The 17,444-nt window shown below is 53.1% G+C and overlaps 1 protein-coding gene and 1 long non-coding RNA gene across 4 annotated transcripts; one reads left to right on the top strand and one right to left on the bottom strand.

Annotated features, from left to right (window-relative positions):
• The first annotated feature begins 4,003 nt into the window (after positions 1-4,003).
• KLHDC8A (kelch domain containing 8A) lies at positions 4,004-11,919 on the top strand. 3 transcript variants are annotated; one of them, XM_045536079.1, is made up of 6 exons: positions 4,004-4,077; positions 6,268-6,845; positions 8,563-8,727; positions 8,956-9,171; positions 9,801-9,902; positions 10,827-11,919. In XM_045536079.1, exons 2-6 carry the CDS (start codon positions 6,470-6,472, stop codon positions 11,018-11,020), a joined length of 1,053 nt encoding a protein of 350 aa, XP_045392035.1. In that variant the 5' UTR covers positions 4,004-4,077; positions 6,268-6,469; the 3' UTR covers positions 11,021-11,919. The 3 variants fall into 3 exon arrangements, with proteins under 3 accessions (XP_045392035.1, XP_045392036.1, XP_045392037.1); XM_045536080.1 differs by lacking the exon at positions 4,004-4,077 and adding an exon at positions 5,533-5,595; XM_045536081.1 differs by lacking the exons at positions 4,004-4,077; positions 6,268-6,845 and adding an exon at positions 6,853-7,178.
• Positions 8,062-14,706, bottom strand: LOC123626850. Its single transcript, XR_006731045.1, has 3 exons — positions 14,428-14,706; positions 12,557-12,763; positions 8,062-8,158 (listed from the first exon to the last, which is right to left on the bottom strand). It is a non-coding gene; the product is annotated as an uncharacterized LOC123626850 (long non-coding RNA).
• Between the last annotated feature and the right edge of the window lie 2,738 nt (positions 14,707-17,444).

Below are 17,444 nucleotides of genomic sequence, written 5' to 3'. Positions count from 1 at the left end.
GGACAAATGGGCACATTTTCACTTTTAGAGAAAGAGCCAGATTGGGATGAGTTGAGCCCTTGTCTACTGTCCTGGCAACGTGGGAAGACAACGGGTACCCAGAAAGGTCAGAAGGCAACAGAAAACGGGATCAGGCTTCCAGGTGGGTGCCCAGGGGCTACAAGGAGCCAGCCCATTAGCCACAGCTGCAGCTGTCACAAGCACCGCCCGGCCCACCCGTCCTGGGCTGGTTGGAGGGAAATAAGGATGATGGCAACAGTGGGGCCAGGGGCAGCCCCTAATAAAGTCCTGACTGGTGACTGGACCTTGCGTAGCTCGCAGTGCCTACAAGAGCCAGTAGGGCCAGACCTCTGTGATCATATCGCCTGGAAGAATGTGAGGGTGTCCGTTCTAGAATGTGCTGCTTTGTCACTATGGCTAAACGCGTCTTTCTTCATGGCGTCCCTCCCTGTATGATACCCCTGGGAGGAAAGGACACTCCAGCAGGGAGGGACCCCCGGCTGCACTTCTTCACCTTCCTTCCTTCTAACTTCTAAGACAGCAGAATGGCTATGACTCGCCCAGAATTGCACAGAGCAGTTATGAGGAAATGCGGGCAGAGCGGAGGTCGCCTGACTCCCAGTCCTGTGTCTCTCCTGTTAAATACGTCCAGTTCGTCCCAGAGGTGGCAGCAGAGCAGCTGGCTCCAAGGCCTCTCACCTCCCCTCGTACGGCTGTTTCTAGTTTCCAATGCTGCTGCTCAGGAAATCCTTCCTTCTTCATAACCCAGACCCTCAGGCTTTATAGCAACCCCGAGTCCTCTGACACTTTCCTCAATGCACACAGGAAGTAGCCAAGGTCTTTCAGAGGTTTCCCTTCCCGAATCATTGTCACCCTGCACACTAAACAGCAGAGGAGTGTGAGGCTCCACAGCCCTTTGTTTCCTAAATTGTGCAGCTCCTGAGTCTGGAAACCACGATGGCCCCATATCCCCCCACCATCGTCCATACCGGGGATCCACCTTCCAGTGTCCCAGTTGTGCCTGGCTAGGCAGGGAGGTGCTCCCAGGTGGGCAGATGCATTCGTTGACTGAGACCCATGGAGTCCCTCCATGTTCCAGGCCACTGGCTCTATGCGCTGCTGGGAGGGAGCAGGGCAGGTTGTTGAGGGAATGTGGCTAACTCAACTATCAGGGCCTTGCTGTCAGGGTGGGAGCCTGAATAGCTAAGGCCGTTCTGTGGGACCCCAGACTTCGACCCCTAGGACGGCACTGCAGCGTGAACAGATGCAGGTCGTGGCTCTGACCGCTGGCAACTGCGTCATGCCATCTCCCATCAAGCCCATGTGAGTCCTAAATCCTTCCTCTGGGCTGATGCTGGGACTGGGTGGGGGGAGGCTCTAATGAGGCTTGTCCATGCTGGGGGAGGAACCTACCCTTCCCTTGGTCTGCTGGCAGCCTCAGTCCTCATTGGATGAGTCATCCTCGCTCCCCACCCCCCAAACGGGGACCAAGCTTCTGGTTAGGAATGAGGAGGTGATTATCTAAAGGACGGGCACCAGCTGTTCTCCAGCTTAGAATGCAGTTTAGGCTGCAGCAGAAGAAATTACAGTTAGCTGGGAGGAAAGATATCCTGTGGAAGAATTGGCTCAGAAATGATCAGCTAAAGGAGGGCGTGGGCCCTGGTAAGAGATTGGCACCTGCTACTGGGGGTGCACTAGCCTGAACTCATAGACAGTTAGAGAAACCGAAACTTGCCACCACAAAGGGGAGAACTAGCCTTTATGGGGCACTTAGTACATGCCCAGGAACTGTGTCTGGCATCTCCTTCCTCCCACAATTCTAGAAAGCAGGTTTTCTTGGTCCGGTGCGGTGCCTCACGCCTGTAATCCTAGCACACTGGGGAGGCGGGAGGATCACTTGAGGCCAGGTGTTGGAGACCAGCCTGAGTAACAGTGAGACCCCGTCTCCACAAAAAATAGAAAACTTAGCCGGGCATGGTGGTGCACACCTATACCCAGCTACTTGGGAGACTGAGGCAGGAAGATTGGAGCAGGTTTTCTTACCCTCTTTCACAAATGAGGAAACTGAGATTCAGGGACATAAGTGACTTGTTCATAATCACATAGCCAGGAGGTAGCTGAGCCAGGATTCAGACCCAGTCTGTTTGATTCCAGAGTCCACACACTCACCCACTACCCTGTGATCTGTGGAGCACTGCAGAAAGAGAATTACATGGAGAAGGGAACTCCTGTGTGTCCCTCCAGCCAGCATGGTACACCAAAGAGGGCACTCTGGTGGTGCCCCCAACAGGAGGGTAAAGTGTATTTCTGAGATGGGAGAAGGAGCTGCTGCAGCAACTAATCATTAAACAAGTCCTCTTTCCCCCACCCCCCAAAATGTCCCCCACACTTGGAATTCTGCTAGGCCCTTGGAACCACACCCACAGTTATTCCATCCTTGGCCTGCTACACTAAGAAGCTGCCTGGTTTCCCGGGGGAGAACTGTCCTCCCCACCACACCCCCAGCTTCCCCCTAACCTACCACAAAGTTTGGCGAAGGCAGGACAGCGCCGAATACCTAACAGACACTCCATAGAAAATGAGTAAAACTTCATTTTATTGTATGTAAATTAGACCTCAACAAATCCAAGATGTGACTTTCCAAAAAAAAAAAAAAAATGTACTGAGCTGGGTGTGGTGGTGACCCCTATAGACCCAGATACATGGGAGGCTGAGGCAGGAGGATTGCTGGAGCCCAAGAGTGCAAGTCCTGCCTGGGCAACATGGCGAGACCTATCTCTAAAGAAAGGACTGAATGACATTTTCTGGGGCTGAGCATCCCCAAGTCTGATTGATGCATCAATATCACAATAACAAAGACTCCACAGTACCAAAGGCCTAACCTTTAGAGGTTTTGTGACCTTTCCCTCCCCTGCTTCCCCACCCACCCACTCCTACCTTTAACCAAGGCAAAAAGTCATACACTTTTTAAGAAAGAAGAGAAACCCAGATCCAATTCTATGCAAGATCTTAGAGCAAGGAGGATGTGGGTTTGACATGAGGAAGAACTTCCTGACCAGGAAAATAATTACACCCTAGAATAGGGTGGTGAGAGATCAAAGGAGTCATTGGACTGTCCCCCTCTGCTTAGCACTCCTTAAGGCCCCAGCGTGGTACACTCAGCCCAGACATGGAAACCGTAGGTGACTCAGGGAATCTTAAGTGGCGGTTGCTAGGTTACAAGCTTCCTCAATGTGCACTCAATATAAGGACTAAAGGATGTCACCTGGCTGGAAGAGCCATGGGGGAAGGAGTGGGGGAGATGGAGAGGAGCCAGGACTTCCAGAACAAGCAATTAGGCCACAGCCTGGAAGACATCCTGTTCTTAGTACTTTTCCAAGGGTCCGAGTCCCTAGATCCCATGGTCTGCACAGAGGGTGGTGCTTGGTGGACGTGAGTGGCCGGGGAGAACAGGACCCATTCGGGAGCTGTATTCCGGTGCTTCCCCAGCCATGCTGCCAGGCACAGACAGTCTGGGCAGTGGCTGGAATCCCCTTGGACGGGCTCAGCTTCTTTCTTCACTGCAGTTGGACAAAAAGCCAGAAGCCAGTTGCGAGTGGAACAGCTTGGTTTCCTAAATAACGCACAACTCTTTCATTTGTGATTTAGCTGTGATAAAGTGAAAGAGCACTGCATTTAGAATTCATAACCTAGACCCACCCGGAACGGCTTGCATGGTCATAAGTCAGTCACTTCATTTCACTAAGTCTCAGATTCCTCATCCGTAAAGAGTGGACACGGACCCCTGCCCTGGCCACCTCTCCAGGGTTGTTTTGAGATTATGAGAAAATGGATACGCAAGGGCTTCGCTTGTCTCAATCAGTAACACAAACATAAAGTTGGTCGTGTGGTACTCTGTATGGCTGCTTGTTAAGAGGCCCCAGCTGGGGCACGTGGAGGCACAAGAAGTCTTGCCTCACTGCCTTGGCTCACAGCTCGGGGGGCTGAAGACAGACTCCAGCAAGCTGCTTTGAGGAAGGTCTATGGCTTCAATCTTCCTGATCACCCCATTCTGATTCCGTGACAATTCAAGTTGAGGTAAAGGTGTGCTCCCTATTCCTCTGGGCAGATAGAGACCCCTAGGAAGGGAGGGAAATGTTTGCTATTTCCTGTGAAATTTCATTAATTCAGACCACGTTCTTTTGGAACTGATGAGTTCCTATTGAATAGAGAAAACAGAACACACTCTCCCTCTGTGACGGTTCTAGAGGTACTTACTTTCTAAGTACAGAGAATTCAAACTAAAAACAGTGGAATTTTTAAGCCAAGAACTCAAGATACTAATTGTGGCTTCTGTTTCTCACAGGAAGTCATTTCTAAGTAAGGGACAAAATGTTTGTGTTTGTTCCCAGTTTTCCTTTCCTTGTTTTTTTTGATGGTAGTCATGGCATTAATAGAAATTTATTAGGCCCTTGTTATGTGTCAGAAGGTATGCTGAACACTTTACAAATATTATCTCATTTAATCTTCACAAAAACTGACAAGGATACATCCATACCATGGAATTCTACTCAGAAATAAAAGGCATGAACTATTGATACATGCAATAAATTGGATGAATCTCCAGGGAATTATGCTGGGGGCGGGGGGAAAGCCAATGCCAAAAGGTTACATACTGTATGATTCTATTTCTATAACATTCTTGATATGACAGTATTATGGAAATGGATAGCAAATTAGTAGTTTCCAGGGACTGGGAGGGAAGGGGCAGGAGGGGAATAGGTGTGGGTATAAAAGGGCATGACAGCTATGTTCTGTATTTGACTGATGAATTTCAATACCCTGGTTGTCATATATGTTGTCCTATAGTTTTGTAAGATGTTACCATTGGGGAGAATGGGGGTAAGGGGTATTTTTTCTTACAACTGCATATGAATTTACAATTTTTCTCGAAATAAAAAGTTGAGTTAAAATATATATAAGAAACTGAGTTTCGGAGTAGCTAAATAATTTTCAGAGCCAGGATTCAAACCGAGGTCTGTCAGCCTCCCAAGCTTGGGTGTTTCAAGACTTGGCTATATTGGAGGGAACCAAGTAGGAGAATCTCCTTCCTGAAGTGTGTGAAGATGGGTGTGTGTGTGTGTGTGTGTGTGTGTGTGTGAGACAGGGCGAGAAAGACCACCTATGTGTTCGCCTATCCGTGTTGATGTCTCTGGTTGTGTGTCCACTTCTCCAACAGTGCATCCGTCAGTTTCGCTGTGGATGTGTCTATTCAGTCGGGGGGAGGGAAAGGGAAGGTGACGTGTGAGTTATGCATACGTGTAGGTCGGTGTATACGTTATATTTGGAGGTACCTGTGTCAGGTCTGCGTGTGTCACACCCACGTAACTTGTTTCCATGAGGTTAAACCATATGATAACACCTCCCCCAAAGCGAAGCTATTGAGCCCGCCTGTCACGAACTGGGTCTGTGTACTGTAGATAAACTGGGTAATTGGTCTCTCCGCCTCCTCCTCCAAAACAAACACAAAAGCCCGCCCCCACACTGGAGGGAGTCTGGTGCTGTCATCTGGGTACTCTCCTGTAGTGACCCGCTTTCCTTGACCCCGTAGACAAGGTGAGCTGCTCCCTCCGCCGCGGGGCGGGCGCCGCCCGGCTTATGTAAAGAGGTCACGGTCGGCTCTGCCGCGGGGCGCACGCGGGATCCCGCACAGGTGCGGGGGGTGTGGGGCAGGCTCGCCGGCCTCGTCCCCGGCGCGCGGCTCCGCTCCCCCTCCTGCTGCTCACTTATTCTGCTCATCTGCGTGTGTGACAGCGGCGCGCGGACTGGGGAAGGACAGAGCGGCCTCTGCCCTGCTCCCCGCGCCGCCGGGCGGGGGCTCGGGGCTCCCCGGTAATGCGTCGCCTGCGCCTCGCCGCCGCGCGCCTCCGGCCTCGCAGTGTAAGTGGCGCGGGGGCGGGGGCGCCCAGATTGCGGGGAGGGGGCGTGGGGGGAAGGGAGGCGTCGACGCCGAAGGATGTTAACTCCTTCCTTCCCCCGAGAGGCAGCCTGGAGCCCCGAACCCCGAAAGCCCCCGCCTCCTGGCGCTCGGGCGGTTTCCGAGCGGCGGGCGGGGCGGGGGCTGGGGACAAAGCGGTGCTGGGCGTGGTGCCGCCGCAGGGTGGCGCCCTCCGCCTCCCGGTCTTCCCTTTAAAGTTGGCGAGGGGCTGCGGAGCCCGCCCGTGCGCCCGCCGGCGGCTCTGGGCGCGTGGCCCCCGCTGCCCTTGACTCGCCCGGTTCCCCCTGCAGGGCCAGGCGCGGACGCCACCGGACCGCGGGGACTGGAGGGACGCTGAGGCGCCGGCTGGCGTCGGGCGGGAGCCTGCGCTCGGGAACGAGATGGAGGCGGCGAGAGGGGACGCGGGAGCCGGCACCGAGTAGCCGGCGGAACCCCCGGCTCACACCTGCCCCGGCGCCCGGGCGCGCGGCGGGCGGGGTCCCCGGGGCTGCCATGGAGGTGCCTAACGTCAAGGACTTCCAGTGGAAGCGCCTGGCACCACTGCCCAGCCGCCGGGTCTACTGCTCCCTGCTGGAGACCGGGGGACAGGTCTATGCCATCGGGGGATGTGACGACAACGGCATCCCCATGGACTGCTTTGAGGTCTACTCCCCCGAGGCTGACCAATGGACGGCCCTGCCTCCCCTGCCCACAGCCCGGGCCGGGGTGGCCGTCACTGCCCTGGGGAAGCGGATCATGGTGGTCGGGGGTGTGGGCACCAATCAATTGCCCCTGAAGGTCGTGGAGATGTACAACATCGATGAGGGCAAGTGGAAGAAGAGGAGCGTGCTACGAGAGGCCGCCATGGGCATTTCGGTCACGGCCAAAGGCAAGTGGGGCCAGGGCTGAGGGTGGGCAGAGAGGCCAGAAGTGTGGGCAGTATCTCTGCAGACCCCTGCGTTCAGCAGTGCGACTGCACCTCCCAACGCCACACCCCAGCCCCTGAAAGCTGCTTTGCAGATGCCACCAACTCGACACCTACTTGGGGTCCTGCGGATGTTCACTTTATCCTCGTACCATCATCAGGCACCACTGGGAGGGCTTTGGGACCTGATTCCAGGACCCTCTTCCCACCTTCAACCTCCTCTGCCTCCCCATCTGGGAGATGCCAAGGGAGACCAGAATGTTCCCGAGGGTTGTGTTGCTGCAGCATCTTGCCCAGGTCCGCTAAGTTGTCAGGGCATACGTGTGCTGACTACATGGTTTCACAGTTGTTCATTTTGCTTTCTCAAAGCCCCTGATTTCATTCTTTTCGGGCCTAGTACAGCGCAGAGGGGGCTCCAAAAGCTCTTTTGCTAAAACACAAAGGGCTAATGGGAAATGCTTCAATGGGAGTCAGGAGAGCCCAAGTTCAGACACACTTGACTGGGCAGCACAGGCTTGCAGTGGGGTGTGACCTTCCCTCTATCTCCTGTCTTTCCCTCTCTCTTCTGCTAAACCATCCTAGCTGCCTGTCGGGTCTACTACAGATCAGGAACCAGTATTTCTTGAGCACCTGCTCTGTCTCTGGCACAGTGCCAGGCCCCAGGGAGACTGGAAGGAGCTCGAGTCTGACCAATGAAGGTGACCAGAGAGAAACTCTAGTGCAGGGTGCCCCCTGGGCAGGGTGGCCAGTGGGGCTTCCCTGACCTCCCAGTTAGAAGGATGGAGGGCCTGGAGGGCCATGAAAAGAGTACCTCTTCCTCCTCAAGTCTCACCTAATGGTGCTGAAAGATTAAGAGCTAACATTTATTGAGTCCTTACCATTGGTGCTTTGTATCTATTAATCCCTTTGATCCTCACAACCTGGCCAATGAGGTAAGCGCTGTTATTGTTCTCATTTTAGAGAAAAGCAGGGTGAGGCCCAGAGAGGTTGAATCACTGGCCCAAGGTTATAAAGCTAGTAAGTGATGATCAGGCCTGTGCTCTTAACTATGGCATTGAATGGATTTCACGTTAGTTTAAGAAGCATTTACATGCCTATGTGCCAGCTTCTGGGGCTACAGATTAACAAACTCTCAAGAGCCTACAATCTGTTGGAAGAAACAGACAAAGACTACTCAGTAACATGTGGCAAGTAGGGTGACGGAGCTGCCATCACTCAGGAGGCATGGAGCAGGTACTCTTGGCCCAGTCTTGCGGTTCAGGGACACTTCGATGAATCTGAAAGAATGAATAAGAATTGGGCACAGAGTAGTAGTGTGGCGTAGGTAGGAGGACTGATTCCCAGGAGGAGGTGTTTCAGGTAACACAGGGATGGGAGGTGTAGAGTGAGTTCCTTGTGAGTTCGTTAGTGTTTCAGACCTAGCTGAGGGCTGGGCACCAGGAAGGCTAAGGCGTGCAGTCCTGCCGTGGCTTCATGAAGACCCAGGCTCAGCCATGGCAGGGACTTTGAACAGTGCCGTCAACCACAATGACATAGATATGGCTCGCTCAGGCAGAGCAGCAGTTGGGAACTTGGCATGGCCATGGCAGGGGAGGGGTGTTGTGGGCTGTCTCATGGTGCCTGTGAGCTAAGCCAGGGGTGTGTGTGTGTGTGTGTGTGTGTGTGTCGTCTTTCTTTTTAGATTACCGAGTATACGCAGCAGGTGGGATGGGCCTGGACCTCCGTCCACATAACCACCTCCAACACTATGATATGCTCAAGGACATGTGGGTGTCACTGGCACCCATGCCCACCCCGAGATATGCTGCCACCTCCTTCCTCCGAGGCTCCAAGATCTATGTGCTGGGTAAGGATGGGTTACCTGTTCCACATCTATCCTCCTTCCCTCCCTTGGGCCGGTTCCCGTGGGAAGCAGTGCCTGTGTGCTGAGCATCTCCCTGGCACTGGGGGATAATCACACTGCCCCACCCACGGGAGCTTCCTGTATGATTGGGTAACAGTCAGAAGGGGAAACCCAGTCCCTATCCTCAGGGACTCCCCTTCTGCCCAACCTCCACCCTGCTTCGGCCCCCAGGGGGACGACAGTCCAAGTACGCGGTCAATGCTTTCGAGGTCTTTGACATCGAGACTCGCTCCTGGACCAAGTTCCCCAACATTCCCTGTAAGCGGGCCTTCTCCAGCTTCGTGACCCTGGACAACCGCCTGTACAGCCTGGGAGGCCTGCGGCAGGGTCGGCTCTACCGGCAGCCCAAGTTCCTGCGGACGATGGACGTGTTTGACATGGAACAGGGTGAGCTGGTCACTAGCCCCTAGGCCCTGCTCTCTCAGGGGTCCCCCATGGAAGTGCTGGCTACCTGTCTTCCTTCTGGCTGGCTCCCCTCACCTTACCCACATGCCAACCCTCTTTCCAGGGCTGCTCGCCCAGCTGGGCAAGCTTCTCAGAAGTCTGAACATGCCTTTCCACTCAGGAATACTCTTGGGATCAAATTCTGTCATCTGTACAGGGCTCCCTTTTGCTTGGCTGGTTGTTTTTAGCAAAGCCTTTTCTACCAATCATGCAGGACCAGGTCAGGGAGGGATTTTTCCTACTTTCTACTGATGGACAGACAGAACGATCCCAACTCCTACCCTCACTGTCCCTATCAGCCTCCTCTCCGGCTTAGAGCCCGTGAGAACATAGGTATACCAAGGTGGTTCATTGTAGGGTATTATGGTTCCTTAGACTGCAGCAAGCATGGGAGAGGGTGGCGGCCGCAGAGAATTTCAACAGCAGGAGGAGCTGTTTGCTCCTGAGCACAAAGGGTAAATGGAGTGGAGACACGGCCCAGGGTGACAGCTATTTGGGACTCAGTCTGTATTTGGTGGGGGTGGCCAGCATCTAATTCTTTCTATACCCTACCATTTATTCGTGGCCCCTAGGGGGATGGCTGAAGATGGAACGTTCATTCTTCCTCAAGAAACGGCGGGCAGACTTTGTGGCCGGCTCTCTGGGTGGACGAGTGATAGTAGCCGGGGGACTTGGTAAGGTTGGAGCTTCCAGGCTGCAATGTATTGTAGTCCTGGCGCTTGGTGGTTCCTTGGCACTTTGCATGTGCAGGAGAGGGTACTGGCTCCTTTCACATCACTGGCCGACTGCTTTATTCCAAAGAATTCCAAATGCTCCCTACCAGCATGGACATTACCTATTCATATATGGGCCACAGACGTGGCCTCTCTGTCCTCCTACACAGGGAAACTGAGGCCCAGAGAGACTAAGGGGCATACCAATAACCACGTAGCACAGGCTTGCTGAGCATAGATCCCTGGGGCCCTATCTGGGAGGGACTTGAGACAAATTGTGGAGAGGATTAGCCTTGGAGCTCCTTCTCTGACCCATCTCTTCTCGGATGCCCAGCTCTATCATGGAATAGGAAAGCAATCTGATTAAATAAGGTCTAATGAATCTGGGATTTGATATATTACCCCTCCAGAGATTGTTGGTATCTTGCAGGAAGGACTCTAAGGGTGAAAAGTCCAACAGCATCATTGAAGACAGGTCCAGACAGCAGGGCTCCCAGGCACCCCACATTTACTTAGTGTAGGCAAACTCCCACTTTACTCGTGCATGAAAGGACTATGTGAGCTAGACCATGTGGGTAGCTTTTTCAGTAAAAGACAGGAGAGGGGTGGTACTGCTCTAGAACTCCTGGTAAAAGCAAGGAGTGGGGAAAGAAAGCTTACTTCTAAGGAGTTGAAAAGACAGGAAGAAGGTAGAAAGGGCAAAGTGGCTAATTGACAAAAGCCTCTGGCCCAGCTCAGGGAAGAGGGAGTGATCCTGTAGCCAAGGAAGCTGCGGCTGCTTAGCTTCTGCCTGTGGGCTCCCAAGGGAGGGAGGGAGGGGTAACTGTGGAGCATGGATTGGTGGTTGGACTCGTTTGTAAGGTCCGATTCCTTTGGCGCTGTCAGGGAACCAACCCACTGTCCTGGAGACGGCAGAAGCATTCCACCCGGGGAAGAACAAATGGGAGACCCTCCCCGCCATGCTCACACCCCGCTGCGCCTGCTCCAGCATCATCATCAAGAACTGCCTCCTGGCCGTGGGGGGCGTCAACCAGGGTCTGAGCGACGCGGTGGAAGCCTTGTGTGTCTCGGACTCCTAGCTGTCCCTGGCCTAGCACCTTTGCCCTGGACCATATCACTCTACTTCTGACATGAGGAATGACATTGTCGAAACAGTCTGGGCTACTTCCCAGGGTGCCAGCTCCTGTTAGCAGCCAGTGGGGTCTGGCCCTGGGGCTCCAGGTCACCTCTCTCCATCTCCAAACCCTGTGCATCCCAGAAAACTGTAAGAAGTGCACATGGCTCCACCAGCCCCAGGTTGTGGCTGAGCTGACCCCTGGGGAGAGTCCCCACTTACTGCATAGGCACAGGAAGGCACAGGAATCTCTCCTGCCTCTCCCCTGTGAGTTCCACCCCACCCCACCCCCATCTCCAAGAGGCAGGTAGTGCAGTTCTGGCCCAGAGGGTAAGGTGTTTTGCTGTCCTTTCCCCAGCTCTGAACTTGTTTGAGGGTCTCTTTGGATGAAAAATGGGGAAGGATTGGTGGGGGATCCCACACCCCTTTCCTCTCCCTTGGTCTACATCCCTTCCCCATTTGGTAGTCAACTATGGGCCCACCCTGGACCTCATGTACTCAGCAAGAATTGGACTTGAAGCTAGAGGCAGCTGCGTTGGAAGGGAAGTTGGGCTCACGTGGGTAGACAGGACAGCAGCCTTGGCAGGAAGAAACCCCTTCCTCTTGGGGTCCTTGCTGGACGTGTGACAATGGGGAGCGAGCAGACTCCCAGCCCTGGGTCTTCTCCCCATATCTCTCTTCATTCCATTCCGCCTTCTGTCACGCCCTACCCACCAGAGCCCTGGCCCTTTTATCACGGAAGGTCCCCAGAGTGTTTCTGCGTGAAACCTTCTCATTTACACTGTGGCATCAAAATCCACAAAAGATGGATTCATTGCACTCTGGTCAATAGCAGCAGCACAATGATTAAAATCTATATTCCTATCTTCTCTGGCACCCTCGATGGGTAGAGGGGACAATGAAACGATCCCTCTGGCATTCTCAGGCTAAACAGGACCCCCAGCGGCCACCTATTGTCTGTTTCCTCTGAGGCGTTCCACCTTCCCACAACCACTGAGAGCTGCCCCACCCCCAGAAAAACAGCATATGTTCCTTCTCTTGCAGTGAGACTCCATGTATATGCTAGTCTTCATTCAGAATTCTCATATCCAGCCTCATTCAGCTAAAGCTCATTTTTGTCTTATCCAAAGTGGGAAGGGAATTGCTCACAGGTTTTAAAAAAAACCAGCTTAAAGAATGTGCCTCCTTTTAGCTCGTACAGCCCCTCTTGCTGATCCCCGGCTATTTTTAAAAGCTGTGCTAGCACCGGGGATGCGAAGGTGATTAAAACACCTGCCCCGAAAGGTTGTGGAGGAGTCAGGTAACACTCCTCATGTGACAGTATAATCATTTCTCATGGAGGCAGCAACAGAGCAGGGTCACCTGTCTGGATCTGAGGGGTCAAGGGAGCCTCCTGGCAGGTGGGAGGGGTGACACCTTCAGCTGGATCTTCAAGGACAAATGGAACCTGGGCCTTTAAGGGATTGGGATTTTTTTTTTTTCTCTCCCTTTCTCTGGGTACCTGGACTCTTTCCGGACTTGGGTCCCAGAAGGGCACTGCCACCTGCTGGCCTGGCATTTCCTTCCCACTCCGGCTGGGAGGCCGCTCGTGGCCGCTGGTGCCCCCTGGTGAGCAGACTGCGGAGCAGCCTTCCTATTGCGTCTGGATCCCGTTTCGGTTTTGCTCTTGCAGTAGCCATCAGAAAAGGGGCTGGAGGAGCTGCAGAGCCTGGGAAGGACATGGAACCGCACGTCAGGGGAAGCTGTTTCAAAGGTCAGCCATGGTACCACGTGCCCAATGCCCTACCCAAGAAAGGTGTTTACAAATTGGTAACTCCACCCCTTTGAAGAGGAAGCCAAGCCTTATGGGGCGGCGGAGGTTGGGGGTGTGTGTTTTCTAAGTGCAGAAAATGGCCCCACATGTATGGATGGGGCTGAGGCATTTTATTTTATTTTTTATTTTTTTGTAGAGACAGGGTCTTGCTATGTTGCCCACGCTGGTCTTGAACTTCTGGCCTAAAGCAATCCTCCTACTTCAGCCTCCCAAAGTGCTCTGATTACAGGCATGACTAGGACTGGGGCATTTTTAAATGGTTGGAACTTTATACCAAGTGTCGGCAGCAGGGGAGCCTTTGGGGAGTGGTGTGAAAAGGGGGTGAAGGCAAGTTGGAGTCTGTGCAAACCTTGAATGGGGGGCTGATGCCTCTAGAGGAGGGGCCTGGGCAGGTCTACAAAAGTGCGATGTGGTGGTTCTGGCTGTGCCTGTCAGACCTCGGCCCTGTGCACCCACAGTGCAGTTAGTAACAGAGGAGGGAGAGATGATCCCTGGGGGAAAGGGGAAGGCCAGCTGGCTGCACCAGCAAAATGACTTTAGAGTCCTGTGTTGACTTCACATAGAGTTTGCATTCTCCCCCATGGTACGATCCTCTTTATTTTAGTGGTTTAAAATACAGGCTGTTTCCCAAATATCCCGGTTCATTTGAACTCCCCAGGCAGGTGTAGACCTGGCTCAAAGAACCCCCAGAGGCCCTGTTTCTGACTCCATGAAGCAGAGCACCAAGAACCCACCACCCACAACCCCGTGACCCAGAGGGCAAAGCATCCCTCTTTCCAAGAGGAGCTCTTTGCAGACCCTGTGCAGCTGCTATTTCGTACCAGATGAGCTTCCTGCAACTCCTCCCAGCGCACCCTGGGCGCTGCCTGTCCCCAGCACCCTCATACCTCACACTCACACACCTTACCCTTTTGCACAATCATGTACACAGCCTCACACCATTCTACACACCTGTTCATGCACATATTTTTGGCCTTGTACTCACACACACACTCACATTCTCAGATGCACACACTCAGAGCAGGTGCCCAGACTTAGAATCCTTTTAAATTGGGCGGTGAGTTGCTGTAACATTACTCAGTCCTCGCCAGGGCAGGATCCTCTGTTGCTTTGGGCTGTTCGCACCGCAGCTCCCTCCCTCCAGAACCCCTTGCCCCCATTTGCCACGTGGCTAGAGGGATCTTTTTATCCGTCATAATGACTGAAATCCATCTGTTTTACAGGTGAGGAAGCTTAGACCCAAGGGAGTCCCATGACTTCCACAAGAGCTCCTGAGCTCTGTAAAGGGGGTCACCTGGTCTTCGTCACTTACCTTCACAAGCTCAGCACCTAGTGTGCCTGGCACAGCGCCAGCACTTGAGGACAACCTCAGTAGCCCCCTAACTCCGGTTCCCAGGCCCCAGGCTCTCCTGCAGCCCACGCTGCACTTGGCTGCTCAGTTCCCCGTGCCCTTCCAGAAATCCTTCTTGTCTACAGATTTGCCTACGTCCTCATGGAGCTTAAAAACACTCCCTCAAAGGCCCTTCACAAAGTCCCACCTTTCCAGCCTCCACTCTTACCTCTGCCCAGTGCTCCCTGAGTTGCATAAAAGTCAGAAATCAAAGAGCCCAAAGACAGCACCAATCTTGAGAGGAATCTTTATAATGTCCCTTTCCCTCCAGGCTCCTCTGTGGCTGCAGCTGACACAAGGAGTCAGACCCAGGAAATAAGCAGTATCCCAAATCCCCTGCTTAGGAACCGGGCTCCCTCTCCCCTTTGCTGGGGGCTCTACCAGGAGTGATAGGTCAGAATTAGGCTTTTTATGAGCTGTGGGTGACAGCCAGCTGGATAATCCAGGCTCGTAATAACAGTCTCCTGGCACCAGATTGTGCTCGTGTCATTCAGGGCCAAGAGAAATGCTGGCTCTGTCTTCCTTTACCAAGGGCCAGGAGCTGGTGACCCAGTGAAAGAATGTGCTTTGCTTGGGGTTTACATTCCAGGATCAGCCTGGGAGGCCAAGGGCTCAGGTTGCCAGCAGGAGCCAGGCACGGGGCAGGGAGGTGGCGCTGGACAGACCTTCCTCCCACCTCCCTTCTGGGCGCAGACTCCCATACCCTGTCTGATCATTCCTGTCTGGTCATTCCTGGGCCTGCCTGAGTACAGGCAGGCCCAGGAGGGAGAAGACACTCACCCCTTCCATGGAGCAGCATTTAAATGGCGTGAAGTGACCTTGAAGGGCCCTGAGCCATATTACCCACTGCCGGTAACCCCAACCTGCTGGGGAGTCTTTGACAGTCTACAAAGCACCTCCAAGTTCAGGGTCTCCTTTGACCAATTAGGAACTGAGTCCTAGGAGAACTGATTCACCTGCCCAGGGCATGTGGCCAGCACACTACAGAGCTGGGCGTAGCACCCCATCCTCTGACTTCCGTTCTGAAGATCATTGTACCTCCTGCCTCATCCATACTGAAGTCTCTGTACCCCGAGATCTAACCCAAGGCCCCAACTTCACAGGGTCAGTGAAGAATCAATAAAAGGATGGATGTGAAAATGTTCACACCTGTAAAGGTGGGAGGTTTTTTACTCAAACTCATCTCAGTCTATCAAGGATCTTAGGGGACCAAGACAATGACACAACAGGGTCAGTTAGAGGGAAGTACTTTGAGACTCTGGGGGCCCTGGGGAGGAATCCCCTAAAAACTTTTACCCCAGTTGTAAGCATAGCTTCCCCCTTCTCACACCCCAACACATTTCCCAACCCCACAGCTATGGTAGTTACACAACCTCAGAGATCCGGAAAAGGACATGGCAGTGAGGGACAGAAAAAGAGGAAGATCTCTCTGTCTTGCCATTGACAATGAGGTAGGGAGACCCTTTCCAAAACACGGACTAGAAGCTCTAGATTTTCAGTCTACACAAATATCCACCCAGTCCACCACCCAACTCACAGAACAGCATTTTTCTGGTGTTAAAATCCAGTGGGGAGAGTAGTTAGGAGGTCCTTCCTCCTCTCCCCCAGGCCAGCCCTCCCTCCCTCCCCCAAAACAGAGCTCTAGCCTTGGGCAGTGGCAATGACCACTTCCTCACTCTAAGCTTATCTTTACTGGCCTCTGTCCCAAATCAGATCAGCTGGAGCTCAGGGCGTCTGATAAGTCCCTTGCAGGTGCACTTGGTTTCTGCCTAAATTGGGGGAGGGCCCAGCAAAACCTCAAGCAGACTAACAAGAAACCATCAGTCTGACGACTTCACATCTCATTTTGTCCCACAGCGAGCCCAGGAGGTCGTCATGAGGTACATTTCAGATGAACAAACTATGACGTAGAGTCCCTCAGTTCACTTGAGGCTCTGGGCAAATCAGGAATCCTCTCTAAGCCAAAGCATGATGACTAAGAGTGCTGCTTCTGCAGCCAGATCACCTGGGATCCAGTCTGGCTCCACCACTTGCCAGCTTTGTGACCCTGTGTAGGTTACTTAATCTCTCTGTGTCTCAGTTCCCTCATCTGTGCAATGGGGACAATCATATGCTAGTACCTGTTTCATAGAGCTGTAGGGAGGATTGAATTTATTAATACAGATAATCTAAGGAATAGTGGCTGGTGCAAAGTGTGTTAGCTGCATAAAAGAATAATTCTTGTACATAGAGTGGCAGAGAGATGAGATATAATCACAGTGGCAGAGCAGAGCCCAGAACCCAGGTTGCCAGACTCCTCAGCCCTAATCATCGTGCCAGCCTGGGAGTGAGAGAGGGAATCAGTTACCAGGTGGGCAAAAGAAGGTGAATGACTGAGATTTCTATCAATAATTTGTCCCTGCTTAGCTATTGCAGAGAAGTTACAGCAGATGTAAAACGAAATTCAGAGTTGGTTTATCCAAATCCCTTTTTTATAGATAAGGAACCACCCCCAAAAGAGAAAGCCCACAGCCATAGCCACAGTGTGGGTTGGTGGTACAAGTGGAGCTGGAACCCAGGACTCCTGACTCCTGTCTCTCCATGTGTCCTCTCCCTACCACTCCGGCAGGAGACAGGGCAAGCAAGCTCTCTGGCCTGGGGATGAGAGCTAGCTCCTCCTTCAGCCACATCCCCTCCCAGGCCTAGCCTGTGAATAGCACTAAATTTCCCATTGTAATTGAGAGCTGGAGGACTATTTTCAGTATTTGCAGCACAAAACTACGATCACACCTGTAATCCTAGATCTTCGGGAGGCCGAGGCAGGAGGATTGCTTGAGGCCAGGAGTTAGAGACCAGCCTGAGCAAGAGCAAGACCCTGTCTCTACCAAAAATAGAAAAAATTAGCCGGGCATGGTGATGTGCACCTGTAGTCCCAGCTACTCGGGAGGCTGAGGCCAGGGCATTGCTTAAGCCCAGGAGTTTTAGGTTGCAGTGAGCTATGAGGATGCCACTGCACTCTAGCCCCGCGACAGAGCAAGACCCTGTCTCAAAAAAAGAAAAAAAATTAGATTGTTAGAAGATCACTAGTTTCATTTTGTATTTCCGGCACCCATTCAGGCACCACAAGGCAACGCAATAGTCAGGGGAAGAAGGCGTGATGTTGCACTGACAGGTTTGCCTCTCAGCTCTGCTGCTTCCCAGGTGGGT

This window comes from Lemur catta, chromosome 23 (genome assembly GCF_020740605.2).
Source record: "Lemur catta isolate mLemCat1 chromosome 23, mLemCat1.pri, whole genome shotgun sequence".
NCBI lineage: Eukaryota > Metazoa > Chordata > Mammalia > Primates > Lemuridae > Lemur > Lemur catta.
Note: the sequence above shows the minus strand (reverse complement) of the source record. Positions and strands in the feature narration are given on the sequence as shown.